The 27929-nt window shown below is 39.5% G+C and overlaps 2 protein-coding genes across 3 annotated transcripts; one reads left to right on the plus strand and one right to left on the minus strand.

Moving 5' to 3' along the window:
* The first annotated feature begins 1848 nt into the window (after positions 1–1848).
* LOC122658607 (novel plant SNARE 13) lies at positions 1849–15314 on the plus strand. 2 transcript variants are annotated; one of them, XR_006332469.1, is made up of 11 exons: positions 1849–2273; positions 8409–8501; positions 8753–8846; positions 8991–9028; positions 9984–10081; positions 11293–11372; positions 11454–11510; positions 11605–11697; positions 11788–11862; positions 12371–12548; positions 15282–15314. XR_006332469.1 is itself a non-coding variant. In XM_043853631.1 (10 exons), the coding sequence occupies exons 1-10, from the start codon at positions 2197–2199 to the stop codon at positions 12467–12469; spliced, it is 804 nt and encodes a 267-aa protein (XP_043709566.1). In that variant the 5' UTR covers positions 1849–2196; the 3' UTR covers positions 12470–12739. The 2 variants fall into 2 exon arrangements, 1 of the variants encoding a protein (XP_043709566.1); XM_043853631.1 differs by lacking the exon at positions 15282–15314 and having other exon boundaries at positions 12371–12739.
* On the minus strand, positions 14569–27345 carry LOC122658608. The gene is made up of 7 exons (XM_043853632.1): positions 27060–27345; positions 22265–22364; positions 18908–19003; positions 18745–18797; positions 15345–15393; positions 14894–14941; positions 14569–14750 (listed from the first exon to the last, which is right to left on the minus strand). The coding sequence occupies exons 1-7, from the start codon at positions 27284–27286 to the stop codon at positions 14676–14678; spliced, it is 648 nt and encodes a 215-aa protein (XP_043709567.1). The 5' UTR covers positions 27287–27345; the 3' UTR covers positions 14569–14675.
* Positions 27346–27929: the final 584 nt, after the last annotated feature.

The raw sequence follows: 27929 nt of genomic DNA on the forward strand, positions 1-27929 counted from the left end.
ACTCCTTTCTTAAACAAATTAGAATATTTGTAATATCGATTTTCTACTCATTTTCTAATTCGGTTAATTGACTGTTTTTCGGTTTTGAACCAAACCAAACTGGTAATAGGTCAAAATTGCATTGTTTTTTTACGATGCGATCGTAAACGATCGGTTCTGGTTCCATTTTGACATCCCTACTCCAATCCTTATAAGAACCATGGTCTTCCCTTTGCTCACCAATGTGAGACTATCTTAGTCACTCCCTATGCTAATTTTTGGCTAGTTTTTACCCACAACAGAGGCTAACACATAAAAATAACCCTTCGGCATAAGGCCAGTCGAAGGAGATAGTTGGTCCAAAGCTGATGAGTCCCATATGGAAACAAACTCACCAGCATTAGAGCCACAATAGGACGCAAAATATGCAAAAGAACTAACTCTCACTAGCGAAGTTAAATGGGATCCAGACTCTCCACCTCCTGCAAGAAATTAGGATGTGCCCCCCAATTCAAGTGCAATATGAACTCCACTTCATCACGCATAATCGAACTAACCAAATTTCCCAAAAGAGAAGGATTCTTCTTCAAGGTAGGATTCTACACCCGTCTATCCTTTATATAGGAAAAGCAGGGCACAACCCCAAGGGGCAACGCAGTTGGCAAGGGAGGAGGCCTAAGGAAGCTGAAGGTCTTGAGTTCGACTCCGCCTCCCCCCTTGGGGCCACCCGCTTGAGAGGAAACTCCCTGGTGAACATGGGGGCCCCAGTATCTCCCGGTTCGTGTGTGTTGTAGGGTCGTGCACAAGCCCTGGGGGAATTAGTCGGCCAAAGGCCGGATACCTCCAGTTTCCAAAAAAAAAAAAGCATGAGTATTAAGGCTTTTGTCTCTCTTGCATGTGCAGTTCTCCTTTTGTAATCGTTCGCGTCATTAGATCAAATTCCAGTGGCAACAGGTATCAAAGCCATAGCAAATTAGGTATCTTAAACATAATATTTCATATGTGATAATAATCGATGTGTGGATTTTGAATGAGTACCTAGGTTTGATTTATATATTTGTTATTATTTATTTAGTACTACAAATCCCATTAGGAGCCAAATTAACCAATGGGGCAGCCTGTGGCCAGATCAAAGGTAAAGAGGTTGGATTAGTGAAACCTACGGAGGCACAAACCAGGCCTCATTGTGTGGGAGGGGGGTGTTGTCTCGAACTCGAGACTAGAGAATGATGTCCAAGGTGCAACCAACTGCACTAGACAGAAAGTCCACAGGTGTAAGCGACACAAAGAGCGTATCGTGGAATAAAAATGATTGTAAATCAGCAATCAGGCTGCTCTACGGTGCATCCCAAGCTGGACAATGTATGATGCACCCCTAAAGGTCAACACATGGTCAAGGTGCCATTCGGACGGCAAGGATGGATGCATAAACCCGAGCTGAAAATCCCTCTCTATCACATGTGCACCATGCTTAGATGTGCACATCCATTCTTACCGTTGGAACGCCACCTTGACCACATAACGACCTCTGGGCCCGCGCCGTAGAAGAGCTCCATCCTGCAAATAAGAGCGGTTTTTTATTCTTGGTAAACTTTTGGTAAGAAGTAAGACAGCGGGGCCATTTCAAATGAGTAGGAGAGAGAAGACACAGAAACTAATAGTATGGTACCCCGATGGTTCAGAGAACCGTCTCACATTTTTTTATGCCCTTTCCATTCCATAACCTAAGAAAAAACCATTTTCTGAAAAACGAATAAACGATCCCACGCAGTGACGGACTGACGGCTGACGCAACCCTTACCGTTTTTTTTGACAGCATTTTTATATTATTTCCATTTTCGACATTCTTCATCTGGTTTTTAAAGACCGAGGCTCCGAATATCTTCTCCTCGATATTCTGTAACAAAGCTTCAAATTTGAAGTCTGTAACGATCTCCATTAATCCTACAGCCGAGAGTAATATTAAATTCTTGTTCTCTTCCCTCCACTCCTTCTGTTCCCCCTCCCCTCTTCCTGCTCATTTTCTAGGGTTAGGGTTAGGGTTCGGGTTTCACACTTCTCCTTCCAAAGTTCCGGTAATGGAGTTCGAGTCTTACTTCGAAGCACACTGTTCGAAGTAACTTTCTTTCCCTATTGGGTTCAACGAAATGATGGTTTGAGGTTAGGAAATTGGATAATTTGCTGCAGTCCGTTACTGGATTCGGTGTTCCGGCCACAATGGCGTCCGAGTTACAGATGAGCCCGCAACTGGAGCAGATCGATGGGGAAATTCACGACAATTTCCGGGCTCTCGCGTAAGTTTTCTTTGATTCCAGTTACTTCTTATTTCTCACTTTAGTGCTTTCTTCGTCCTTACACACGCATCCGAAGTACATATTTATCTTAAGATTCTGGTGTTGAAATCTGAATGACTTCCCTCAAGCCCTCAACCCCAAAAATAAATTAGAAAAGAGAAAAGTAATAATCGAAGTATTAGGGGATTTTCGTTCGAATTAAAGAGCTATAAATGTAAGTCTGTCCAGGATAGAGTCGGAACTCTTGGAAGTATTAATTTCACTTACAAGCACGGTAGTTATTTTGGCTATACAGTGCGCCCTCTCTTCCCTCAAGTTGTGCTTGAATTCTTTTTCCTTTTTCATCTTTTTAGGGAAAGGTAGTGGTACCCCACCTTTCTCTCCTAATACATTACCTGCTTCGTCTAAAAGACTCGGATAAAGTTGCTGTCTGGTTTTTAAGCGAGAATTGTAGTATCAATTGTGCAGCCAAAGCCTCCACCAAGACTTCGTGAACTGTGAGGACTGTGTATATCTCTGTTACTTATTTTCAACTTTGAAACCAAGGTTTACAAAAACTACTAGTGGGAAACTTTCACTCAAGTGGGGGAATCTTTGCAGGAAAATTTCTTTTCCACATAGTATGCTGGAACAGTTTTGGACAATGAAATAAAACAGTATGTGTTTTAGAAAATATTGAAATTCATATGATTACGTGCTAACAGCTCAAAGTAATTGATCCTGGATCTTTTGAGGGAGTTGGAGTTGGATTTTCATAGAGATATTTCTTCATGTAAGGTTCCAGGTGGTGGTTCTGGACGGGCTTATGGTAGATAAGGGTTCTCTAATATTAATAGCAGATAGCTCTAATGTAATTAAGAGTTATTTGGATGGATGAATGACAGTTCATAGACTGTTAGTGAATTGAAAAATGGTGTGATATGAGACTGTGATGCAGTTTTGGTGAATAGTGCATCACTTGAGGCTGTAGCCATGGTTTCATTGTAAATTGATGGAGAGAAATAGGCTATAGAGCTTAGCAATGGAGTTCTCATTCAAAAAGAAAAAGAAAGAAAGAAAGAACCGATGAAATAAAAATAGGGCATAATTTGATTGCAATCAAAAGCAGTGGAGACTGGAGAATAGGCCTTGACAGCATTAGCACCTTCAAGAAGAAAGGGGGAGTTTGGAATCTCCACCAAACTGGAGCCCAAATTGAAGTAGTTTATTCATTTGTCATATATTTTTATAACACAAAACCTCCTCTACATCTATCAAGTGAAGCTTCATAACTAAACGTAGATAATTCTTGATTACCATAACTTAAATAAGTTATATGTATATATATATATATATATATTTGTACCTCACGTACATTAAAACAAATGGAATAACAACAGACAATCTATATACATTTTAGGGTAAATTACATTTGGGGTATCTAACGTTTAGAGAACCTATGTCTGGGTACCTCATGTTTGATATATTATGTTTGGGATACCTCACATTTCATAACTATTAGGAAAAATTTTACGGACACCCCCTGTAAGTGAATCGTATATCACGGACACCCCAAAAAATGCTAAAATAACACAGACACCCATTATTTTTTGATTTTATATCGTCTTAGTCCACTCTATTAGATCATAGCAGTTAAGTCCCTGTTAACTCTTTTATAATGGCGAAATCACCTTTACCACAAGGTGAACTTCTTAAGGGTAAACCAAAATACAAACCATTCTCTCATTGTCTTTGTTGGTCTGAAGGCAGAACAAGCAAGAACAGGGAAGGGGTCTACTCTGCAAGATGCCATGGGTCTTTCGTCAGATACTTTTCTCCCCTCTTTCTAACGTATATTGAGTTTCTTGTTTGAACAAACTAGTAAAATTGAAGTTGGTTTTTGCCTTCTTTAGATTTTACCCCTTCTTGAATTTGATGAGGATAAAGAAGCTGTCAGCGTCGGCTTGCTGGGCACAACCGAAGGAGGAGGAAAACACAACCAGAGGTTGTTTCCTCACAATTGATGATACCTGGAAGCAGGGAGAACACTGGAAGTGGGAACCTTGATGTTGTCAATTTGTTAACCATTTTAACATGTCTGCAAGGTGAGGAAATCTTTCCCTCTTGAGATGGATAAAAGTGCAAATAGTAAGGACAGACTCATCTAGATTATCAGCAAGATTAATAATTCGCTATCTCTTGCTACAAATTCTGCTTCTTGGTCACCACCAGGAAGTTTTGGCAGCTCATCTGCTCCATCAACCACAGATTTGCTTGCTGTTCTTTCAGCTGCGTTAGGGTCTTCTCCTTATAGTCTTGGGATTAGGTCTAAAAGAAGCAGCCATGGCAATGATAATGATAAAGCCAAATTAAAGTCCTTTGACCAGGATGCAAGTATCACCTCACGGAAGGAATCAACTTCAAGGTTTCCATTGATTGGAGGAGATTGACAGGAGTAACAATGACTCCCGGAGATGCAGGTTCATCATAGATATTGGCTTATTTCTTTAAAAATAGGCCTAGGGTTGGGTTATATACATGTTGGGCCTTTGTTCCCAAGGGTTTTCTATGTATTAGGTCATTTTAATGAGCCTAAACTAGGGGTACATAGGTTGCATACGGGATTAGCCCAATACTTAGTTTATTTTTATGTTTTCTAATTGAACCGGTTCAAATTGGTTGCATCCAACTGGTTCAATTTAAGTGATCATGTGACTTGGTTAAGTGGTCATGTGACAACTTAAGTGGTCATGTGATGTAAGTTGGGCTGGATTAGGACTCTATAAGTCCAGCTATGTTTTGAGTCTATTTCCTTTAGTATTTTAGTTTCCTAGTCAATTTAAATTACATAATAGGTTAGGGATAGGATTAGGCCATTCTTTTTTAGTGTCTAAGTCTATTTTTGAGTCTTCTATATAAGTTTGTAAGGGAGGCCAGCATTGTACACGAATTTGATTAATGAAAAAAGCTTTTGCTTGTTGGCTGCCATTGTTGCTGCTCCTGTGCTCCTTGTGAGTGTGCATCCTTGTGGTTCTATCAAGGTGGAAAGGGACTGGTGGAATCCGGTTGACTCCTTACGCCGTGACGGCTGGGAGGATCTTCTTCAAATTCGAAGGTGGCTTTATCCTTCACAACTGTCGAAGCTTGCTGCCAGTGGAATCTCCAGTAAGTTTGACGCCAAAATTCTTCTTCTAATCCTCTAATCCTTTACCCCAATTGATCCCCTTTATTTTTTGTTTGAATCCCATAAACCCTAACTCCATTAAAGCCCAAAACCTGCAACTCAATTCTGTCCAGAATTGCAGAATTTCAAAACTCATCCAAACCCTAACCTTTTCATACCATATTGACCCCCTAGACCTGCCTATTAATACCCTATAAACCCCATTCCCAAATTCCCATCCTAAACCCTAATTTTGCCCTAAAACAGCCCCTAATCAGCCCCAAACAGCAGGCTTGACTAGACCTTGCTTTTATCTAGCTCCTAGTAGGATTATCTCCTATTCTAGGACTACATTACCCGGTCTCCAATTGAAATTTCAGATTGCTAGATTCAAAGAGCCTCGACCATGTTTGACGTTCCAGCTTTTTAGCTCCTTTACTGAGGGAGATAGCCCACCGATTGTGATGCCAACGAGAGCGAACATCAGGGGCTGAAGCATTTGTCTGATTGAGCGAGTCACCGATAGCCATGGCTTCGGAGGCTTCGACATATACACTTACGTCTTAGCTTACACTTAGAGTTTTCCATTATTTTTTTTTCGAGAGGTTGCAACGGAGGTGGGCGGTGGCATGGTGGAGTGGTGGTTGAAGAAGAAGAACAAGAAGAAGTGGTGGGTAACAGTGACTTCCGGTCTCCAATTGAGAAAAGGGAAGAAGATGGAATGAGAGGTTATTATTTAAACAACTAATGGGGTTAAAATCGACATTTCAACTTTGGGTGCTAGTTGTGCTTAACGTCAGGGGAAAGGTTGATATTTTGACATTTTTGGGGTGTCCATGATATATGATTCACTTATGGGAGTGTCCGTGAAATTTTCCCTAAATATTATGTTTGGTGTACCTCACATTTGACTAAATGTTTTGATTTTGCCCATATCCCCCACATTCATTACTCTTGCATGGAGGGGAAAGGAAGCACCCTGAGCTCTTACTCCCACTAACAACCATGCCACCGTCATCAACACCATCACCACCACCACCACCACCATAGCAATGGTGCCACCACCGCCAACTCTGCTACCCTAATGTTAATATTCTCTGGTGCCTACCACAAAGCCACTTCATCCGTCAATCACTTTCTGAAGGGACTCCTAGAGGTTTTTCTGCCACATATAGTCACTGGTAGATCCCCGAAACTGAGATTCGGTAAGAATAAGCTTGCGGCGAGCACAAGGGATGAAAGGGGTGTTGTATGGAGGGATAAGATGGTGGGGGAGAGAATGTGGATGGAAGAGAGAAGATCGGGGAAGGAGGGAGAGAGCACAAGGGATGAAAGGGGTGTTGTGTGGATGGATAAGAGGGCGGGGGTGTGGGAGGGTAAAAAGTGGGGAGGAGGGAAGAGGAGCGAATGAACCTGTGAGTGATGAGATAGAATGTATCTCTTTCCTTGGATTGAGCTTCGACAGACAGCTATGGAAGTATCTCTAACCGCGACCTGTTCCTTGTAGGTGAGCTATGAACTGCAGATCGACCCTTCCATCTCGCTTTCAAGTTTCGCTCAATGTGTCTATGTGTGTATTTAGTATTTACAATGGTAAAACCTACACGCTTCCGTGGTTGACCCAAACCTTCTCTCTCTCTGTTTGGTTGGCTGGTTACTTCCGTGTGCTAGGCATTCCTATTTTGAAAGGGGGTGCAGCGGGGAAGGGAGCAGAGGGCAGGAGTGCGGGAAGGGGGCTGCGATGGTTGGTGCGAGTGAGAGTGACACGGGTAAAGTGGAAATATGAAAAAAGGTACCCACACATAATACCTCAAACATGAGGTACCATAACCATTGTTTTTCTAAACGTTAGGTATGCTAGGTGTAATTTATCCTACATTTTATTGACCAGGCAGTCACTTAGCCAAATAGGTGAATTTTTGGATCTCTAAATCCAAAACTGATAATTTTTATATTAGGCACATCATTCTCTGCCATATGCACACATTTGCATATGTATCCATGCTTGTATACATGTTATCAGTCTTTCTGCTGCCAGTCTGCTGAGATTGATCTCTGAGCTTTATCTACATTTCCCTTCCCTGTCATGGCCATTGGGAACATGGTTCGAGGTCTCGGTCTCGAGCATGGTTTTGGCCAGCCCAAACACCGAGTTGTCTCAGCAAGATACTGAGATCTCAGCAGTGATGATGCTTTTTTTGAAATTCCGGCCCTTGGTTTCAGAGGCCATATGACCTAATTAGGTCATGAAACTTGCAGGACAGCCTATTTTAGGCCCTATAAACATAGTGGAACCTTTAGTTTTTTTAAAATCACACCCAAAATGGTTGTTTGACTTAGGGCCCTAGGTTCGTAGTGTACGCTGTATATATACTGAATTACTACTATGGCATATTCCATACAAGTCTCCTCCAAATGTTGTTGGGCAGCAAATCTCCTCCAAATGTGTTACCTACAAGTTCAAATATCCTCCAAGGAAGGTTGTTGGGCAGCAAATCTCCTCCAAATGTTGTTGTTGAGCAACAAATCCTCTTGTTCTGAGCTTGTTTGGGTAAGATTTGGAGCAAATAGGAGTTTTTTTTTTTTTGGGGGGGGGGGGGGGAGAGTCTTCAAAAGCTGATGAAACCAGTCAAGTCCACCGTGACAAGTCGAGTTTTGGTATTTATATAAGGTGGATTGTAACATTTCGACCCAATACGAAATCTCAGACCGAAGTTTCAGCGAGATACCGGAATTTCGGTCAAGATTATGTTCTTTTCTTGTTTCGTTTTCGTTTCTGGTTTCGACTCAGTAGCTTGAAATACTGAGATATTTACCGAGATCTCGGCGAGACTTTGAACTATGATTGGGAAATGATGAGTTCTATTGTTTGTTTGCACCTTATTCTTTAATGATTTGACATGCTCCAGTACTAGAATGATTTCTGAATAATTGTAACTGATGTTATTAATTTAAGTATGACATCTACATGTAACTTCTCTTTTATTTTGCAGAAATGGTTTTCAGAAATTGGATAAGATCAAAGACCCGAATAGGCAAAGTAAACAATTGGAGGAACTCACAGGAAAGATGAGGGAGTGTAAAAGGTATCTTTAATAAACTGCAGAGTGCTTACTGCATTTTATTTTCGCTAATAGATTATGATTGTTTCTACCCTCTGGAAACTTTAAAGCATTCATGCCAACTCTCACCATATATGGAGTGCCAAATTTTGGTTTGTGTTACATAATGGAGTGGGGTTTTAACCAAATGAAGTTGACCTCCATTTTCTGGTAGGATCTTGTTTTAAGGAATCTATGGTTTGACTACTGTTGCATGCTCTAATTATTTGTTTCAGGTTAATTAAGGAGTTTGATCGGGAAGTTAAAGAAGAAGAAAATGGAAATCCTCCTGAGATTAATAAGCAACTCAATGAGAGAAAACAATCCTTGGTTAGTTGTTTAAAATTTCTCTTTACTATTGTATATTCTCAGACAAAGACATATATGTCTGAACAGACAGTCTATTAATGACTATATGCTTCTCTCTTTCTCTATATTTGTTTTGCAATTGAATGAGTAACTGTTTGATTTCAGATCAAAGAGCTAAATTCGTATGTGGCCTTGAGGAAAACGTAAGTTTATTTCACTCATTCCCCTCTCATGCAGTCCAAAAGTTTGATTCTTTTCATCTGGAACTTTTCTGATGCTGCTGCTGTTGATTTGTAAAGGTTTGAAAAGTATAGTAGTAAATTCTTATATTATGACATGGACTCTGCATTTAGAAATTGAGAGAGGTGCACGTCAGAAATATATGAAACATTTGTTTTAAATTTTTATATTGCAGGGGAGTTGTTTTTTTATGCGATAGGAGATGTATTTTTCAATGTTAGTACTTATGTACTATTGTACTTCTAATATATCCATTTATGTCTCAAATATCATCTGTCAGTGCTGCTGTATTGCCTGTCCCAAGCCTGGGTAGAGGAGGAGGGTTGGTGTGTCAGGTTGATGGTCAGCATTGTAAAAGCTCATAGCTGAACCTTCAGCATGAGTCCTGAACATTCTCTTATTGAATGGTGAAACAGGATTGTGTAGCCAGCCCCATTTAGTTGGGAAAAGATTTGGTTTAATTGATTTGAGTATTTATGAAATATCAACTTGCATTAGGAATTGTATGTGCCTCTATCTGATCTAACATGAGCATAACCTGTCAATTTTCTTTTGTGATCCAAACTGACCTATTTTGACATGTCAACCTTGGCTGGCAGTTAAAGTACAGGATAAACGACTAGAACCAAAAGCAACCTGAGATCATGAGTTATTATGCCAGAATGACCCTGATACCTCTAGGGAGTTGTCCCCCTCCTCTCCCCCCCCCCCCCCCAAAAAAAAAAAGGGGGGGGGGGTTTGTATTTGTGCATTGCTTTTTTGTTCAACAATTTTGCATATTTAAAAAACAACATTTTGTCCCCTTATTTTGCTGCTTTCCCCCCCTCCGTTAATTCATGTGGTGCTTATAAATCATTGCCTTCTCCTTTAATATCTGCCTCTCGCAAAGACGTCTGATCCGTTTTGGTGACAATGCAGGTATATGAGTAGCCTTGGTAATAAAAAGGTTGAACTCTTTGACCTGGGAGCAGGAGCTAGTGAACCTGTGGCTGAGGACAATGTTCAAATGGCATCATGTGAGATCTAATCTTTGCTTTCATATCTGGAATAGTTCTACCTTCTGGATGGGTTGGGAGTGTCTGGGTTTCCTAATATGTTAGCGTGGATTATACTTCTTCCTATTATCATCTACTAGAATCCAGTCAATGAGATATTGTTTCTCCTCTATGTATATAGGAAATATTTTACATTAATGCTTCAAATAAAGGAAAGTCTGAAGATCATTAGCTGTGGAGAAATAAGTTTCAAGATCGAAGTGATGTTTTCTACAGTGAATAGTTAAAAATCACATGCTTAGATGGTATTATGTGGATTAAGCATTAGGAATTTTTTCAAGGAATATTCTGAGTGTTAACCAGGCATAATTATACTGAGACTGAACATGTGATGTGGACATAATAATACAAAACAATCATGCATATGATATCATTGAACTTTTGGTTATGATGTGTAATACCATTTCTGCCTCCCTACAATAAAAAGAAAATCACCCCCTTCCACATGTTCGAGGAGAGCAATTCCATCTGGTTGCAGTCTCAGTGTAACTAACTGTGGTTACATATGGATATGCAGATTCATAGTCATCCCCTTTCGATCAGTTCTATTCCTTCCTAATAGAAGGGTGCTGCTATTCCTTACCAGCCACCCTTGGTCAATCATACAATGGAATTTCTGTTAGTGGATATGGCTTCTATTCTTGGAGAAGAGAAATTGTCCTTCGAGTCCTAGCCGATTATGCGCAAAGACCCATTTTTAATCATCCTCACTGTAAACATGTAGTTGGGGTCCTTCGCCCCTGTTCCGACTTCTGACTCATATTTATGGGTTAGACCTAAGTTACTTGGACACTTAGAAATTGGAGCTTTAATTATGTCCAACTTGTGTGGGCACAGATTCCAACGCCAATATGCCTATTCTACTACTACTACAACCGTTGTTTAATCTATTTTTGTATCAGATTTTGATGCTGGCACCATTATCCAATTATCCAATATAGTATGTGGATAAAGGATGTCAAACCACCTCAAACTCTATTTTGCCAGTAACCAATTATCATTTCACATCCAATCCCGCTCTTCTCTATATATTTAGTTGTATTACTGATTGGGCAAACGTGAATGCTTTGATATATCAAATGCTTTTAGCCATGATGTACTTGGTACTGACCGGGCAATTGTGAATGCTTTTAGTCATGATGTTTTTGTTACTGACCGAGGTTGTAATATAGCAATGACTAATCAAGAGCTTATCAATGCTGGGACAAAGACAATGGATGAGACTGATCAGGCTCTTGAACGCTCTAAAATGGTGAGTACCTGAGTAACTAGATCTGAAGTATGTCTCTCGTAAATCATTCTCCTTGTCCTTACCTTGAAGATGGTTTCTTAGGTTGTGCAACAAACAGTTGAAGTTGGATCTCAGACCGCCGTATCCTTGAAAGGACAAGTAAGTACAGTTCTTTCCCGGATTAGTTGTACAGAAAAGATTGTTCAATTGTGGCTAACTTTTTATGAGGTCTTTTGTTATTGAAATTTTGCAGACTGAACAAATGGGTCGTATCGTTAACGACCTGGATACAATTCACTTCTCAATCAAAAAGGCTACTCAGCTGGTGAAGGAGATTGGTAGGCAGGTACACATTGCCACATTGGCCCCTATTCTTGTATTATATTTTCTGTTAAGATTTTTATATCTCAACTGACTTCTGAATCCTTTGTCTTAGGTGGCTACTGACAAATGCATCATGTTTTTTCTACTTCTTGTTGTCTGTGGTGTAATAGCCATCATTGTTGTGAAGGTACCCTTCTCAATTTAGCCACTATTTCCATGACATGCTTTCAATACGAAGTTTGACAAAAAAGTAAATTCTTCATAATTTATGTTTCATGAAATTCACAATCTAATGCTACCTTTGAAGATCTGAAATCTTTTTTTTTTTTTTCTTTTCTTCCCAAACGAAAAAAAGGAATATATGTAATTAAAATCCTATTCAATTCCATGATTTAAAATAAAAGATGTGATTGCATGCATATTTTTCCACATACAAATGAAAATTTGTGAAAGAACCAAGTTCGGTATGAAGCATCTGCATCTTCATAAGAGGTTTAAAGAAAGGAATTCCTGTGGTATTCACATCTTGTGCAATGGCAGCTTACATTTAGTTGTATATGTTTGCTACATTTTCGTGCAACTTTCTAATGCCCTCAGATGATTAAAAATTATCATAACATTAGAAGGTATGCATACTCGTTCATTCATCCCATGAATTTGGTTCTCTACTCTAAGAGTTGATTGTATTCCTTTAGATTGTGAATCCGAACAACAAAAACATCAGCAACATCCCTGGGTTGGCACCTCCAGCACCGGCAAGGAAGTTGCTATCTATGGAAGCCATGGGAGTTTAGTTCCCTTGTTTTCAGAGTAGTTGTGATTCTTATTCCCCAGCTGGTTCAGAGGAAGATTGATCCTCCTATCCTGTTGATGGTTCCATTGTCGCTTGGTTTTTTACGTCTACTCTTGTTTGCTGTGATGTTCATAATCCTGAGTATAATTCTTTATGTAAATCGTATATTGTGAGGCTGTTTTGTTTTATTTTATCCCTATTGAGTTGTATGAGTGATATGTTTGTCATTGTAATCCCTTTGAGGTTGCCTTGTAATACTGCCTTTAACATGTGATAAGGAGACACGGGCAAGAGAGGAGACTGAAACTGTGTGCCAAGTTCTTTTTGCCTCTAGAACATATTTTGAAATGTAAAAATAGAGAACCAGGTTTCATAATGCTTTGCAGTCCCAGAATCTATTCCAAGAATGCGTATTAAACACAGCCCAAAAGTTCCATAATATATGACCTGTAATTCATGAAGTTTCAATTTACCATTATAAAGAAAATATATGCCCCATTGGTTATCTGTCAGACATCAATCAAGCCGCATATTCATATAATCCAACAAGAATAAGAATCAGATATTAATAAGAGAAATGTAGGATTTTATGAGCTTAGCAGTTGGTGCATCCATATTCATAATGTCCCGATTTATAGTCGGATGCTATCCTTCATTGTACAAGCCAAGTAATCGCTCACTGTGTGGTTATTACTTGTTTTGAGGCTATGGAACACGAGCAGGGGCGTCAAACTCTGGCCAGTGAAATCGGACAGAACTACGTCCGCCAGTTTTTGATAAGTTTGAAGTTACACCAATCATAGTGCTGGTCATAGAAGCGTAAGGGGGTCTTTTTCAAAGGGGGAGAAGTTTGATAAGTTTGAAGTTACACCAATCATAGTGCTGGTCATAGAAGCGTAAGGGGGTCTTTTTCAAAGGGGGAGAAGAGAGGATGACACAAGCTGGGCACCATGGTGGGCGTGTCCAGCCTATTTCCATCTTTCTAATTAGGAAAATAAAATATGGGAAATTTTACGTACCTCCCTTGAGGTATCGATTAATTATCAATTCACCAATGACATTTCACTATTTACACGTATCTCCTTTACTTTCCATAATATTGAATAAGTTAATCAAGTCTTTTAATTGTGAACGGTAAGAGCACTTTAGACATTTTATGATCAAAAGAGGGGTTGGATCGTTATGTAAGTATTTATATTATGGCGAAGAGTTCTATGTGGGGAAGCATGACCACTGTGCCCTGGGGATGGGGGATGGGAGCACGCAGAAGAATCAATAGGGTAGGCCTTCAAAGAAGAATATGAAACTAGTTATGCTTCTTTTTCTGTTTTTTTTTTTTTTTTTTGCCCTTTTCAATAAAATAGGACATGATTTGGAAAGAGCCAATAGACGTAATAGACTAAAAGGTAAGAGGCAGACTACATGTTGACAAATAATATTAGAGTTGCTTCTAGGTCATTAAAGATTCAACCTATAACTGATAAGAAAAAGAATAAAAAAATACAAAATACATACATTGAAATTGATACCTAGAAGATTAGCATGAAACCATTGGACAAGAAGAGTTCTGGTTAGGTAGAAATAAATTCATGTCTAAAGTGTTACTGAAATTCCAATCGATTTCCCATCACATTAAGCTTATAACTTGAATCACATTGGAAATTATTTCATTGAGGACAGCCCATTAAGCTTCGTTTGTTCGTTGGGGAGCATGGAGTAGGATAATTAGGAAAGCGGTGGTCTCAAAACAGGGAGGGCAAAATCCAAATTGATATCTTGAGGGACAAAATTATCCAATCCAACCCAATACACCAATTCGTATTAGTATCAGTTTTGATCGCAATTGATACAGGTCCCGGAACCATGTACTAAAACCATGCAACCTTCTAACTCAATTGGATAGGAATAGGAATGTTCGAGTGAGAAATCACATAAGAGAGACCCCAAACAAAAATTGTTTTGGAAGGTCAGAAAAGCTTCTCTTCTTCCTTCTCCCAACTATTCAACTTCAAGTACTGTGTTATTAGTTAAAGAATATGTAATATACATAATCAAAGGAGTAATATATTTTTATTTGTGGGAGGGCAGAAGAGGGGGGGAGGGGGGAGAGGGAGTTTGAAGGGTGGCGAAGCAATGAAACAATTGTTGACTCTGGAACTCAAGGACCTTGTTTTAGTGTCATTATAACTTCGTATAGGCATGTTAGCTTAATAGATTTTAGCAACATTTGCGAAACTCTCCAAACCACGTAAGAGCAATTGTTCAAGAAAGGGCTGCAGTGCCTACAGAAAAACCACAAGAAGAAATATTGAATTATGTCAACCTATCCTGGCTCAAGCAGGATGTAAGCTTCTCAACAAAATATAATTTCAAATATCTGAGAAATATAGTGGTAAGTTCAATGTGATGTATAAAGGATACTTACTGATGCCACTGGAACCAAAATTTGAGGGACTTCATATGAAACAGTAAGCTGTATGAGTTGAGAATCACAAGAATAAGGACCTCTTTTTGAAATTTAAACCAACCAAATAGGAAATAACATCAATGGAATTTTATGGTAGTTTCCCTCCTCTGTTTTCCTTATTACCCGCCCTTGTTAAGGTAAAGTTCATATGTTCAGATCCAATTGATGAGCCTGAACAAGGAGATCAATGAATTGGAAGACTCTTGTGTTTTGTTGATCTGCATGCCCTAGTAATTTTTCCCCTCTGAGCAAAAGAGGGGTCAATCCACAACTTACTACAGATTTCACTTGATTAGGATTGGTCTCCTGCATGGGGTATGAATTGGACTAGCCTGGCCCAATATAGGAACTGAGGAGAGAAAGAAGCATAGAGGAAATGTATAAACCAATATTCATAAACCATACTCACATCTACAATGCATGATGAAGGACCTTTTGGATAAAATCTGACCGCTCCCCTGCATGTCAAATGTCAGTAGATCATTTAACAAAGGGTGGTCAAGAAACATGAGAAAATCCAGTAAACCACAATCACCAGAGAGTTCATGTAGGCATTTCATTAGATATACATGCAAAATAGATACCCCCAAAAAAATTAATGAAAAAAGTTATAGGACAGCCTTCAAAACACATCTGTTCTCAGCACCTGGAGATTTAGGATGCATCCACTTTCATTGACAGCATTTAGTTGACATTTTCTTTTTGTGCAGCTAAAGGTATGTAGCTCTCTGGTGTTGCAATGTACATGCAGTTGCATCTTTCACTTCTTTAATTATCATTTTTTTAATCAGTACCTACTCTAGTTGGGGTGGGGGTGGGTTGAGGTGAGAACCAGAAGGCTCCAACCTGAGACCTCCTGGTAGGATGGGCTTTACCGCACCAGACTCTACCAACTGCACTAGGCAGTTTAATTATGATTACTTGTTTAGAACTTGACTTCTTTAATTATCATTACTTGTAAGAAAAAGGGGTATCAACTTAAGAGGCCTCCAATGTAACAAACAACATCAGCACAAGTACACAAAAGTGAAAGGAGATATATAGGCCGTACCAGTTCATGGAGCTCCCGCCACTGCAGGATCTGGGGAGGGTCATACTGTACGCAGCCTTACCCCTGCTTTCGCGAAGAGGCTGTTTCCAGACACGAACCCATGACCACTTGGTCACAATGGAGCAACCTTACCGTTGCACCAAGGCCCGCCCTTTGAAAGGAGATATATCCATTATGTAAATAAATATAGAGCAAATTACTCAGACCTCCCCTGACCTTTCTGACAATTCAGGGAACCTACCTTGCTCTTCTGACAACTACTCAGACCCCCCTTACTTTTCGAACTGAGCTTCACTTGGCACCAGTCCGTTAACGGTGTTAATAATTAACCTGATGTGACCAAAATGCCCTTACTTAAACGGACAACACAACGAACCTTTTCCCTTTCTTCTTCTCCCTCCTCCTGCAAACCTTGAACACAGATGAGATGCAACACTCTTCTCTCCAAAACCCACCTCCTCTTCCTTATCGTTTCGCTTCCACAGCTTCAGATGCAACAACACTCTTCTCTCCAAAACCCTAGTGGCCGAACCAGAACCAGTCCTCATAGCCATCAAAACCTTCGCACCTGCAACAATCGCTAACCTTGGCTTCCCCGTTGATGGAGTAGGCGATTTCGTTTCTTTATGATTCGATCCAGATGTTCGTCCAGGTGAGATTTCAATATCTTCAATTAATGGCGTAGGAAATAGTTCCTCAAGGCTCAGCAAAGTGGTTCTCGAATTATCTCATTAATTCGCCGTTGAAAACCTAATCTGCATTCCCAAACCTAAGAAGTTGCGTTGCTAGTCCGTTAAATTTTTTACTCCTTCCAGATTCAGCAGAAGTTCTCAAATTATCAATTTCTCTTTTCTAGTAATCAAGTTCTCAGTATTGGAGTTCTATAATCTTCCATGCTCAGACCTTAGTTCTAACCCCTGCAACTATGGGAATCTGTTGAAATCATAGAAATTCGAATCAGGAAAAGTTGGAAATTTTGATTTAATAAAATTGGGGATTTTGCAATGGGAATTTGTTGAAATCCTAGAAATTCAAATCAGGAAGAAGCAAAAAGTTGGGGATTTTGTTAGCAGAGAGAAATTTCATTGATTTTCTTCAATTTTAGCGATTCAAAGAAGGAAACAATGTCAAAAATAAAGATGAAAAGTTCAACCATGGTGATTCAGAAAAGGGTTGCAGAAATCTTTCAGAACGGTATGGGGTGATTCATCCAATTCGATTCCCATTCTCTGGTGGCCTCCAAGGGCCTGACCCGTCTGGAATGTCTTGTTGCAAATTTTGCAGCGATAAGGCGACTCGATTGGGGTTGCAGAGGGGTGGGAGCAGGTGGGTTTGCAGGCGGAGACGGCACTGCCTTGGTTCCAGACAGGGGTAATACCACCTGCAGGGACATACAGTTACTGGGCAGATCCGTGCACGTTGTTCGTGATGGAGAAGGCGCTGATGGGTTTCGCAAAGCACAGGAGATTGTAGGACTGGACGAAGCCAGGGTCGATGGGGAAGCAATACTTCCTTGGGTTTGAGAAGTATCTAAGCGGGTCTGGTGAACCGGTGTGCCCAGGGGTCCGTTTTCAACTCGCTGGGGTTGGGGACGAAGGATGAGAAGGCGATGAAGGAGCTGAAATTGAAGGAGGTAAAGAAGAAGAATAAGTTTGCAGGAGGAGAGTGGGGATTGCAACCTGCGTGGATGGGGTTGCAGAGGGGTGGGAGCAAGTGGGTTTGCAGGAGGAAGAAGAAGAAGAAGAAGAAGAAGAGGAAGAAGAGGAAGAAGAAGAAAAAAGGGAAAGAGTGTAAGGGGCAATAGGGTAACTTCCAATAGGTAAAAAAGTTATAATTTACAGGTTTTTTAGTTTTTTTCTAATTTATCCGTTACCTATCGTTAAAAAACTAACAGACTGGGGCTGAGTGAAGCCCAGTTTGAAAAGCAGGGGAGGTCTGAGTAGTTGTCAGAAGTACAGGGGAGATTCATTGAATTGTCAGAAAGGTCAGGAGAGGTCTGAGTAATTTGCTCTCATAAATATAACTAACTAAATTCTAACAAATCAGGCAGTTTACTGGTATATATATACTACTGTTCCTTATCTTCCAGCAAGTCAGGTCCTGGCAAGATGGCTACCAAAACTTAAAAATAATCATCCCCTCACTGTCACCCCTCCCCACACCCCACCCCACCACCACCCCAAAAAAGGTGGAAAAGAGAAGGATCACACATTTGATATTTACTTCCAACTTTCTTCTCTTGTTATTGTGAACTTTAACTGATGTATAATGGTCCCTCACAACTTACAATATCGGTTTTAGGTTCTCTGTTATTACCAAGATTGATGATTGTTTATGATAGTAGACAAGCACAAACATAACATTAAATCAGTCATAGCTAAAACCAAGATAGATCGATATATTAATAAATCTATGTATTACTGAATAAACATGTCTACACTTTCTCAATTGATATAGCATACTGATATGCTTATGGCATAGAAATTTTCTTAATGGATTGTTGCTGTAATCTGTGGAATGAAGATAAGGGTTGCATAGAATCCTCTGAAATAAAATAACCATAAGATTGTCTGAATTTGCATTTATTATGGTCCTCAGGTAAGGATAGAAATATTTAAAAAAGAATAAAAAAAAGGAGGAAGAAACAACAGGTTAAGAAAGGAGTAATGAGAAGGAAAAGAAAAGGAAAGAAAGGTGCCATTGGTTTGTTGTTTTGCCCTTTACTTATGAAAGCTTCAGAAGTATTCCTCTGTAATACCTGTTAGGAAGACCTTCTACAGAACGCCAGTGGATTTTCTGATTAGGTATCGGCTGCAAGGATGGTGAAAAAGCAGGACTTTGAAACAGACAAATTGCCAAAGCATGTAGACAGCATTCAAAGCCGTAGGGAGAAAAAGTAGGAGATATTACATGGTACTCACCTGGAGATTTTGGGCAAGCCATGAAAATTCAATATCACGACCAAATGCTTCATACTTAAGTGACCAGCGTGATATATCAGGCTTATCCTCCAATATCTGTAAAACACCGGACATATGATTTCCCCAAATTGCTAAATCACCAATAATCATAAGTATTCTAAGTCCTAAGAAAATAAAGGAAATGTGAAACTATAATACTTCCCTAGAATTTAGGTGGCAAGTATTGAACTAGAAAAAGTTCCAATCCCTAGGAAGGTCAGTGTAGTAAACCCGAATACTTGATGAATTTCCTATCTAGTAAAATCATAGCCTCCAAGTCAAATATGGAGAGCAAATCAAACAGGAAACCTATGACCCGTGGACATGGGTAAGGAGTGTTCAATACAGAAAATCCCAATATCCCACAGTATTCTCTGATGGGTTATTTATGTTTGACATGCATTTGAACATCCCAAAATTAAAACATTTCAAGTTTCTGTCAGAAGGAGAAAGAAAATGTAAATCTTGTTCTGCTTGATTCATGGTTATGGAGAGCACTTTTTTTTTATCTCTGGCTTCGTTGTCTTACACATGTACACACTTTAGGCTAAAAAGGAAGTCAATGGTAAATCAAACCAAGGGCAACACATGCACACGAGCACACATGCACAAAAACTTTTTTCTACAATACGTGTTAATTGAGAAACTGAGAAGGAAAAGAGAAAAAGAAAATGGAGGACAGTAAAGCAAAACCATTGAAGTATCAAGTGAAAGCATTGTCAGGAAAAACATGTTTTGAGAAATGGACTTGGCGGAATGACCTAAATAGGTCAGACTAGAACCAGCCACAACACCAGCTTTGCCAGATATTAGATAAGAATACCATCACCTCCCCCTGCCCACAAAAAAATAAATAAATAAAAATAAAAACAGAATGAGTGGTTTGTATCTCTTCTTACAAGCTGTAGATGTATCCACTTTTCCCATGTTTTGCAATTCAAATTTCTTTTCATTCACATTTCCCATGGTAACTGCAAATTTAAACTCCAGGTTGTGGCTTTCCCTATTGAGTTTTCATAAAGATCAACATCTCTGCAGAGTTTCAGATCCTATTAACAGCTAATTGAAATGAAAATGGCTGAGATGGGGGAAAATACAAGGTTCTTATAGGTAAGGCTGCCTAGGGATTTTAAAATGGCTGTGGAGATGTAACAGAGTCCAGTTGATGGCGTTTTTAAAAAGGAGTGATGTTCTAACATTTGTATCCTGTAACTGTGTGAGTCCTACAGGTATTATTAGTTCAGATGAGTGGCCATGAGACAGCATTAGAACATATTGAGGAAACAAGCCATGTAAAATGGCAACCACCACAATGATTGTAAATTTTGTCTCTTTTCATGAGGGTCATTGTTGGGCAAAAAAACCTCAAGGAGAGATATGTCGTGTTTGATGGGTCCTACTTAAATGATGAGTGTTATGCGTCTCTATAGTGGTGTTGAGAGTTCACACTGGTGCGTGTCTATACAACCTAGAGGTCTATGCTGTGCTTACTGAGTAGTGACGTAATGAAAGCCTGTGTAAGCCTTTCTTTTTTGGTTGTCTTTACTTTTAAACAAATCGCGGACCACAGAAATTAACCAGTCACCAGACATTAACCTCTTGATAGTTCAATGACTCGAAAAGTTTTCAATACTATGCAAAAAAGGGCACCTGTCGAGCAGCTCATATATATGAGATACAACACCCCCCTACATGATGCATGTAAAGAGTGAGAATCTATAGGTAAACTGTTAGGTACTTGACCGATATGTCAAAAGCTCCAGAGCTGATGGAATGCGTTAAATCAAGCCCTTTAACCTATCCCATACTAAGCTGACCCAATCTAGAGCCCATACACTAGATCGAACCTCATTAGGCACATAACAGACCACCATGCTTCCACAACCGTCATCCTTGGTGGCTCTCACTCTGGCGGTAGGTAGGGTAGCCCTTTCCAAGCAGCTCCACTCTGCTCCAAGGTTTATGCCTGGCAGCAAGTAGCTCTTTCTTGATGGCTTTCACTCTACTCCAAGTAGCTCTCTCCTTAGTAGTCCTTTCTGTGACTCGAGCCCGTGATGTGGTGTATGGCTCTGATACTAAATGTTAGGTACTTGACCGAAACGGCAAAAGTTCCAAAGCTGAAGGAACACGTTAAATCAAGCCCTTAACCTATCCCATACTAGCTGGCCCAATCTAGCGCCTATACACTAGATCAAACCCCATTAGGCAAATAACATAAAAGGTCTTACAAATGATGGCTGGAAAAATATTCTATAATCTATACTTAGTTACTTACAAGAGTAGCGCCAGATTACTGGTGTGTTTCTTACTTTAAAAACCCCATGTTTCTGAATCAGAAATATAGCCAGAATTTTTCTCCCCATTTGGGTTTGGGGAGGGAGGAGTCAAATCTTGTAAAAAAGAAATAGACCTCTTCAAAATTAGTAAGAGATGAGAAGAATTTGAAGAGTTTAATATGGTGTGGTTGTTCCAGAACCTTCACATTTGAATCATTCAGACAGGTATACCAAAGTAAAAAATACTGAACATTCTGGTTTCTAAATGTGAATGGTATAATCTGATTTATAGAGCAAGAATCTATGGGTATACTTTGGACCTTCATACAAGCTTACTTCATACTTCAAAGCGTTTGGGTAAACATCTGATGCAAACAGAATAATGGAGGCTTGTATGGAGGAAATTTTGTAGATACCAGATAATAAATTTATTAAAATGTGCTTACAATTTACATCACAAATCATGGCAGCGCAAAAAACCCAGGCTTTTCTATCTTTATTTTACTATTGGAGCCTCCTCTGAAATAATATATGGATCAATGTTTGTAGATTGATTCGGTTCTTTTATAATTCAATTTGGAGTGGTCTAGGTCTGAGATCCATACCTCCTAAAACTCCATTTTACACCCTCAAAATACACAACCCTGTTTTGGAAACCCCTATATGTTATTCCTCACTATCAGGAGATTCAAGAGAGCAAGTTCTGAAGACTGAAAATAAAACTATATATCTTCTCCATCTCTCTTTGGAGTTTGATCCCTTGTTCTCATTAATCTTTACATCCAAGAGAAATCAATGGATCCAAATTAGTCACAATGAAATGTTGAGCCTTTCTCTGTTCAGTTATCCACTAGGTAAACAAAGAGTGGAGTTAAGATGTCAAATACAATAATAGTGTTAAAATTTATACTGTAACTATCATAAAAATTATTATATATGTGGTGTTTTGGGGTCAAAGCATCAGTATTGAACATACAAAGAAAAACCTCGAACCATTTCCCTAATGTAATAGGTTTTACTTGCAGTTTACACTTGTACAAACCTGTACAGATGATATAAAAGGCATCCAACGGGGAATGGATTCACGATCAGAGTAACAATTATAGGCAACCGAACAGGGGACGTCAATTTCCATCTTAGCCCTGCATTCACATTTTTATAGCTGATAATAGTAAGTTGGAAAGCATGGGACCAGAAATGGATGCTACGTTGCTAACCTATAGGACGAATGCAAGAGGGCAAAAAATTCCATAATAGATATCTGAAATCCTGGAACCTGTTCTTAAGAATGGTGAGGGTCCAACTGCAATAATCTTCTTGAACCCAAAAAGTGAAAATGGTATCAATAAAGCTACATTGATAAAAGCAAAGAATTACAAAGAAACATGATTGAAGTAATCTACGCACAATGGTTACAAAGGAATCTTGACCCAGCAATATATCTTCTTGGACCCAAAAAGTGAAAAATTGGTAGCAATAAAGCTACATTGATAAAAGAAGAAAATTATGAAAAAACATGACTAAAGTAATCAAAGCAAAATATTTACGAAGGAATCTTGACCCAGCAATATAACTATGCCAATCTTCACCAGTCGGCATCCACACAAGCAAGCATTTAGGCAGTTAAAGAAGGCATGGATTTCTATGAGTGAACTGGTGAACCTCCAAAGCCTCTTCTAGAATCAATTCACACTCCCAAGAGTGACTCAAAGGTCCCCTTCTACGACTAATTAGAAAGGCAAAGATTGTAGGAGTGGGTCTTGCCTCCTTCAGAGTACCAAAGTAAGGTCTCACTTGCTACCTTGAAAAGCACAGGCTAACCTGGACACGCCCAGTTTCCCCTACAAACAACCCCCAGAATATATTTTGTGGCGACCCAAAAGAGGATACCAAGAGATCCTACAACTCTGTGCAACCATTTTAAGAGGGAAGGAGTCCCGTACCAAAAACAATCTCATAAGATAGTGCTGAAGCTTGTTTGCCTTCATTCTGGAGACATAACTGCTCATTAAATGAGCACAGCCTTCGACCTTTCAAAGAGAAGTGAAGGTTGTTATTTAGGTTCTCAGAGATCCTCCAAAGCTCTTTAGTCCTCAAGCCATAAGGCACAAAACTTGAACATAAAAAGCAAGTCACCGAGTCACCATATCCCAAAGTTCAAAGAAAGGCTTCAAATCAGCAACACAACTCAGCAATAAAATAAACAGGTGTTCAATATTTCCACATCCACCTAGCAAGAAGACAAACATGGGGGAGAGGGCCTAACATTTCCTTCTTCTTCACAAGTGTGACACATGCTGCTCACTATCTTTCCTTCCTTTTCTTTTTATAATTAGTAATTTTGTACCAATAATTCCAAGAATGGGAAGGAAACCTAATGTGCAAAGTGATTGTATATCAAAGGATTATACAACAACGGTCAGCTACATGGATCCAAACAAAACAAAGTAAGGAAAACCGAGTTCTATCCAAAAAACGAAAGAAAAGATGGGAAAAGATGGATGGGGGAAGAGAAGAGAAATGAAAAATGGAAAATGACAAATAAAAAATGGAAATAAATAGTAAGAGGAAAGAGGCACAACCCAACACGTCAGGAGAATCTCAGCTAAATGGGGTCTGCTACATGGATCATTTCCCTCTAATAGGCTATGTTCGAGGTCATACTTGGTACAGGACCTAGACTGTGCATGTCCTTCCTCATCACTTCTCCTATGGTCACTTTAGGCCTGCCCCTAGCTCTTTTAGCTCCTTCAAACAGAATCATATTACTCCTCCTTACTGGGGCATCCATAGGCCTTCGTTGAATATGACCATACCACCTTAAACGACTCTCTCAGAGCTTGTCATTGATCGGGGCGCCTCCCAAGTCCGCTCTATTACGTTCATTCCGTATTTTATCCTTCCTTGTTTTTCCACACATCCGTCTTGACATCCTCATCGCTGCTACACATAGCTTATCAATATGACACTTCTTAACTGCCCAACATTCTACCCCATACATCATAGTCGATCGTACAATAATCCTATAGAACTTTCCTTTAAGTTTTACAGGAATACGTCAGTCACACAGCACTCCGAACGCACCTCTCCACTTCATCCATCCCACTTTAATTCTCTGTGAAACATCATCCTCTATGTCACCTTCTTTACTTATGATTGACCCTAGATATCTAAAATAGCCACTTTGCGGTATCTATCTTCCTTAATTTGCACCATATTAGTATCCATCATAGTGTGACTAAAATTACACATCATATACTCTGTCCTCATTCTACTAATCTTAAATCCTCTTGTTTCCAATGTTGACCTTCAAAGCTCTAACTTAGAGTTTATCCCTTCTTTTGTCTCATCCACCAAAACGATATCATCAGTGAAGAGCATACACCAAGGGACCTCGTCTTGAATGTTCTTGGTTAAATCGTCCATGATAAGCACAAATAGATAAAGGTTTAAGGCTGATCCCAAATGTAACCCAATCGTAATTGGGAATTCCTTTCTCTGATCTCCCACAGATGTCACACTAGTCATCACGCCCTCATACATATCTTTAATTACATCCACATAGTTACTCGAAACTCCTCTCCTCACTAGAACATGTCGGATTAAATCTGTAGGGACTCGGTCATAAGCTTTTTCTAAGTCAATAAAGACCATATGGAGATCCTACACAAATCAACTTTTATACATCCATGGAGTTGCACTTGAAATCTTAGTTTCCAAAAATCATTGCTTCAATAAACAAACAAAATTAGAAACATTATGCCACATAGAGATCTATATAGAGATAAACTGGAAGTTATGGTCGATTCATCCCATAAAAAGTTAATCCAGAATCAGCTATTGTAGCTCAAAACATTCTACCTATTGAATGGGAGGAAATATGATGGTATCCCATCCACAGTTTTCATCGGGCAACGAAGGTTGATGCCAAAAGCTAGACTGCAAATTCAATGCAACAGAATTGAGGCCAAAGTTCCCTGGAATCATATCATCTCGTAGGCAATGTGACTCAAAGAGGAATCTTCAAAGCCACTTCACAGAGCCTCTATTAACTACAAACACATGGAGCAAATATCATGAATTCACGATTTTGCAACTTCTTGAAAGAATTCCGGTATAAAATCTTTCTGGGTCAGGGGCCATATCCCTGTAAAGAAAGGGCCATTACCCAATGCTGATACCACTTATGTGAGGTCCTGGAAGGGGTGAGTTTGGAGGCAGTCCTAATCTTTAGTGTTTAAAGTAGCAGCCCTCAAGACTCAAACCCGGGTATTTTCCCTGGAAGCTCGAACCTTTTACCATTGCTCTAAGATTGAAAATGTCCTTCCCATATTCATTGAAGCTTCTCTCGAGTTACTCTGTACTACATTTGTGAATACAATCCCACCCAATAATGTCTACCTTGAGTCTATCCAAACATTGAACAAATAAAAAAGACTATCCAATATTTTGAGGGTAGACGGTCAGACGAATATGTCGACCAACATGGTGCAAAGCCAGTGTTGCCTCTCTCAGCTGAAAGGAGAAACTGAATAGATCATGCAAGGCAAGAATTTTCAAACTAACACCTCTTACAATTAAATTTGAGAAATGGAAGTTAAAGGAAGTCCCCATTACCCCCCACCCCAAACCCAACCCATTGCTTCTGTACTGCTTACTGCAATGACAATGCGATAACAGAATGCATCAAAGATGTAAGGTCTTCACACAGATATGAGCAACCATCCACCAAGCATATAGTTTGTTGGTCAAGAATGTTTCATCTCAGAGACAACAACAAATAATTAAAAAATATATATATATCTGCAGGAGAGACTGAGGAGGTGAGAAAAAGAAAAGATAGAGAAACTAAATTGAAACAGTTGTTTTACTGCACATACACTGACAATTTGAGTACGAAACCTAATGTTTGTCCAGAGAGATACAGTTGCTATACAGCACATGCAATGGCAATTTGAGTACGAAACCTAATGTTGTTAGAATTCTATTTTAAATAGGACTAATATTCTATCTAATTGTGGACTGATATTAAGTCTCCTAAACTCAGGTAATTATTGTTGGTCTAATAAAGGGGTCATTGGGTTATATTAGGAGTCCTATGTGGATTGGCTTTGGTGTGGGCAGATAGATTCCTACTGGGACTATGATGAGAGAGGCCCTATAGAAATTACTATATAAAGAGAGCTAGGTCCCCCTCTACCCATCACAACTAATTATTCTCAATCTTTGTTGAGGAGTGCATTCTAGAAAGAGAGGGCGATATTCAGTGTTCATCATCCCTATGCATATGGTATTCTCATCAAGCCAGTTATCTTTGGGAATAACGGGGAAGCACCTAGATCTTTGGTCTTTATTTTCCGCTGCGATCATCGTCACTATGGATGCGAAACAAGGTTAGTGGTTCTATCCCTGTTCTCTATTATTTATTTGATTGTGTTCTTGAACGTCCTATGGAGATCTTGGATTTTATAATTTTGTCCTGTTTCGATCAAACTATTCAAATAAATGTTTGTTCAGAGAGATTAATGTCGAAATTAAAAGTTAAAAAAAGGGGCATCTATCCAACAAAGTAATCAAGTGAGGCACTGGTAAATCGCCGTACCCCGCTCCCCCACCAAAAGAGCAAACTGATGAAGATGAAGAAGAACGAGGATGAGGAAGAGGTAATTTAAAAATCAGTAAATAACAAAGTATGCTTTATTTTTTAATGATGCAGATCACCAAGCTACCATTTCAGCTCACAAAAAAATACCGATAGCCAAATGCAAGGTTATAAAACAAAGAAATTGACTTTGCTGAAACGTACTTTTGTTTAGTGGATGCAGAGAAAACCTTACGTGCAATCCTGCCATTCCATGACAGGGGATAAGCGTCTAATGTTGGTGGTGGAGATTGAATTTCTCTTGTATCCACGTGAGCTTTTGAGAAAGAGTTCAGTGAAATGCCCCGAGGAACTTCTGAACGTTGGAACGGCGTTCACGAGAATCTTGTTCCCTGTTATTCTAAATTGGGTGAGGGAGTTTGGAGTCGAGCTTGAAGCAATGGCTGCTGCCGCCGCAGACATGGCTGCTAGCAGATAGGTAGAAACTTATAGAAGCTTAAAAGCGGCGACAAGAGTGACTGACTCGAACACCAAATCCACAAAATCACCGATGGAGAACGAGCACGGGGCACGGGCGCGTGTGGTCTTTCTTTTGTTTTTGTGTAATTTACACATACCTCCCCTGAGGTATCACATAATTATAGAACCATCCGTGAGTTTTGGATATTTATACATATCATCCCTGTTTTCCAAAATAATTAATAAGTAAACCCACTCTATTAGTTGTGAACAGTAAGAGTGTTTTAGACATTTTATGACCATTATACCCTTTCATCCCAACTTGCAATTGAAACCCTCATCCCATTGTCTCCGAGACCTCACCTCCATCTCCCATTATCTCACCCTTGGCTACCAACCCATTTCTTCTCCGACTTGATATTATTGGTTCGATTTGAGCTACTGCTTTTGAGGGTTTTTGATGCCTTTGTTGAGAATGGAAAAAGATTTTGAACCCAAGCAAAATAAATGAAGTCTACTTGTTGTGACCGTTGACGTTTCCGCTTGAGCTTGCTGATTAGAAGACTCACGGATATCTTGGTTCGTCTAGCCGCTGCTGCAACTTCTAGCGAAGCCCTTCCCCTGTTTAATTTAATTTTACTTTATT

This window comes from Telopea speciosissima, chromosome 4, assembly GCF_018873765.1.
Source record: "Telopea speciosissima isolate NSW1024214 ecotype Mountain lineage chromosome 4, Tspe_v1, whole genome shotgun sequence".
NCBI classification, from domain to species: domain Eukaryota; kingdom Viridiplantae; phylum Streptophyta; class Magnoliopsida; order Proteales; family Proteaceae; genus Telopea; species Telopea speciosissima.

Bases quoted from the DNA above. Each gene is read 5' to 3' on its own strand.
- LOC122658607 (XM_043853631.1), top strand. From the start codon at position 2,197: ATGGCGTCCGAGTTACAGATGAGCCCGCAACTGGAGCAGATCGATGGG. The intron at 8,502-8,752 runs GTATCTTTAATA...TATTTGTTTCAG, and splicing joins AAGATGAGGGAGTGTAAAAG to GTTAATTAAGGAGTTTGATC. The intron at 11,511-11,604 runs GTAAGTACAGTT...GAAATTTTGCAG, and splicing joins CCGTATCCTTGAAAGGACAA to ACTGAACAAATGGGTCGTAT.
- LOC122658608 (XM_043853632.1), bottom strand. From the start codon at position 27,286: ATGTCTGCGGCGGCAGCAGCCATTGCTTCAAGCTCGACTCCAAACTCC. The intron at 19,004-22,264 runs GTTTGTACAAGT...GGTGTTTTACAG, and splicing joins CTTTTATATCATCTGTACAG to ATATTGGAGGATAAGCCTGA. The intron at 18,798-18,907 runs GTGAGTACCATG...CCATCCTTGCAG, and splicing joins GGCTTGCCCAAAATCTCCAG to CCGATACCTAATCAGAAAAT.